This window comes from Anneissia japonica, unplaced genomic scaffold, assembly GCF_011630105.1.
Source record: "Anneissia japonica isolate Jap-2015-1 unplaced genomic scaffold, ASM1163010v1 scaffold3114_len60452_cov143, whole genome shotgun sequence".
In the NCBI taxonomy this organism is placed as follows: Eukaryota; Metazoa; Echinodermata; class Crinoidea; order Comatulida; family Comatulidae; genus Anneissia; species Anneissia japonica.
The window spans coordinates 21,601-24,445 of record NW_022758759.1 but is presented as its reverse complement, the minus strand read 5'-3'; the positions used below and the strand labels follow the sequence as shown (position 1 = coordinate 24,445).

Here is a 2,845-nt window from a genome sequence, read left to right as displayed (position 1 = left end):
ATGGCGTTAGTTGGTAATCGTGACGTTATTCTCATCCATTTTCTGTATGTGTCATTAGCGACCGGATTCTCCTCTCTATCCAAGACGACTGTACAAGGTAATTAGGATTGCCATCCTTCCAGTAGGCGGTATTGGTATCTCCCCATCTTTATGATGTATGAAGATTCGGAGAGAATGTTAATTTAACGAGCCTTTCTGTGGCAAATGTTGCAGATGATAAGAAACATGTCCCGGACGAGATTTTTTTTCCCGTACGAAACATTTGCATGAAACTCCACTCGGGTCGTCTCGGATTGATTCGACTCGAGTTTGATATACGAACAAGAGCAGGCACTTCGCAATGTCGTGACGCTCGAGTATTCTATTAGATTACCTTTACTGTTCTTTATATATTATGTTTACCTACGGCAGGCCTATAAAATCGTACCGATTTATGGGATGTAGGCTACGTCTGTAACTAACTGTGAGCTTCTTGTATGTTTGTTATCAAATGTACTACAACAACAACAGCTAGTACCCCATTCTATACTGTAGTACCAGTGGTAAATAGGTACATTCCTATCAAATGCTAGAGCAAAAGAGGCTAAACTAGTGGGCCTAGTGGAACGGCTTAGTTCCAAGCTGAGTTAGGTCCTACCTGCTAGCCCACCCCCCCCCCCACCTTCCGCCAGATTAGGCCCCTAGGTTCCTAGGTCTGACACAACAGTCACGCTATTGACTGAAATTTTGAAAACAAAATTAAAATGGGACAGTGAGTAAAAAAATATTAAAATTAAATATATCACTCCGGCATTAATGAACGTTATTATCATTAGTTACTCCAAGCCCATATACCTTTGTATAATTTTTTTTAATATCATTTTAATATTATTTTTATTAATGCAGTTTTAATTATTGTAAGTGCATGTAAATGAAAAGAAATAACAAAGGCAACGATTTAAAAACACTTTAATTTTGGCTTTGCATTTAAATCTCTTGGTAAATATTCAATAAATACCGTACACAGTAAATTGGGACCGAGTTGACTACTTGGGGCCGAGTTGACTCGAATTCGTCATGACATAGGCCTAGGTTAAATAATTATCCAAAACCGCGGCCAACTAAAACATAGAAATGTTCACAGTATGTAATTCAAATTCAAATAGGGCCTTAACACTTTTTACTATTCGTGCAGTGAAATCAAATAGTACATATGTCGTTTTAAACGACCCATTATATTAGCATGGCAATGTTGTTTTTTTTTCAAAATTAGACAGCGAGCAGCAATCCTGTATCTCAGAAGTTTTGTGGACGTTTATCTTTGGTAGATGACCTTTTTACCTCCAGAATTGAGATTATCGAGTTGAGTCAGTCGAGATAACCCGAGTGGAGTTTCATGCAAATGTTTCGTACGGGATAAAAAATCGCGTCCCGGACACAACCAATGCGATTTGGACGTCTAAGTAAAGAGGTGACTACGAGTTCCTTGAGAGACAAACAAATCTTTCAAGCATGAATTCGGAGCTTCTATGCGTAAAGCATGTTTGTTACTAGAGTTACTATGGTAGTTAATGTGACCAAGTTGTTCTGATCATGTGGTATTTATATCATGGAACCCTATTGTATGGCCATCTTTAAAGAAAAAAAAGTATATTTCTACCTAACAACCAAACAAAACAAAAAAAAATCGATTCGATTGAATAGGGCATAAGCATTGACCACCGCACGTTATATACACACCGCTACATGGAGAGCGATCTATAAACACACGATATAGCTAAATAATGTAGCGGCGTGTTTAGCAGCGGCGAATACAAAGAATAACAGCTTCCTTTCAATGATGCTCTGTCATAGTGCAGTAATATATACAGAAAAGTTAAAATGCATTAACCAGTTTAAGAATTTATAGCTCCTCAGAAAAAAAAAATATATACGCGAAAATGAGATTTAGTTGTTCAAATTACAGAAGGCCTAAATTTATGTACTGGCAGTTTATAAACCTCTAAATAAAAGAATCCAAGTCGTTTTATTGATAATGTGTTACACACTTTAAATAGACCCAGGGAAACAATATTCATTCGGCAATTCGCTCTTTATTAAAAATTTATATTGTAAATATATTTGTGGACCACTTGACAGAATAATGTTGTAGGCGCATATTACGACTATATTATTATAGTCATGATATGCTATAGTCATCATGACCATATTTAAGCATAATTAGAAATCTACATTGGCTACGTCTCCGGCAACGTACGGTATCAGATTAAAGATTTTTATCAATTTGTTTTAAGGTTCTTCAATTGCAATGAAATGTATGTCTACTTAATACACCCATCGATTGAACAAGCTTTGGCCACCGTCCATTATATGAATAAACTACGGAATAGAAACACATCACTGCGAGCGGTCTTTATAGAAAATACAAAATAGCTAAATAACTTTGCGGCGTTTTAACAGCAGCAAATACAGACAATAACAGCTTCCTTCCATTGATGCTACGACAAAGTGCAGTAATACGTACACAGAAATTAAAGTGCATCCACGGTATAAGCATTTAACACCCCACCCACCTCCACCGTTTAAAACGATAAGGTCTGCCATAATTACTTTAAAATAAGGTACAGTTGTTAAAATTAAAATTGGCCTATATATATATATATATATATATATATATAGGCCAATTTACCCTAGCTGCACTGATGAGGGCTAGAAGGCAGAAACGGATCCGTCTGCAGATATTGGGATTCCTTCCAGTGGATGCTTAGTTTATTTTCTCATTCTGATCGGATTTTCTCTACTGTTCTTTTTTAATTTTAAATAGTTTTGCATGATGTGGCCGCTTGCTGTTTTATGGGTTTTCCCA

At 36.4% G+C, this 2,845-nt stretch overlaps 1 protein-coding gene across 1 annotated transcript in view; it reads left to right on the top strand.

Moving 5' to 3' along the window:
- Positions 1–2,845, top strand: part of LOC117125429 (chymotrypsinogen 2-like) — an 18,041-nt gene continuing 15,196 nt past the window's right edge. The window contains exon 1 of the mRNA XM_033271937.1: positions 1–97. Coding sequence (XP_033127828.1) covers positions 1–97 — 97 coding nt within the window. The remainder of the gene's footprint in view (positions 98–2,845) is intronic.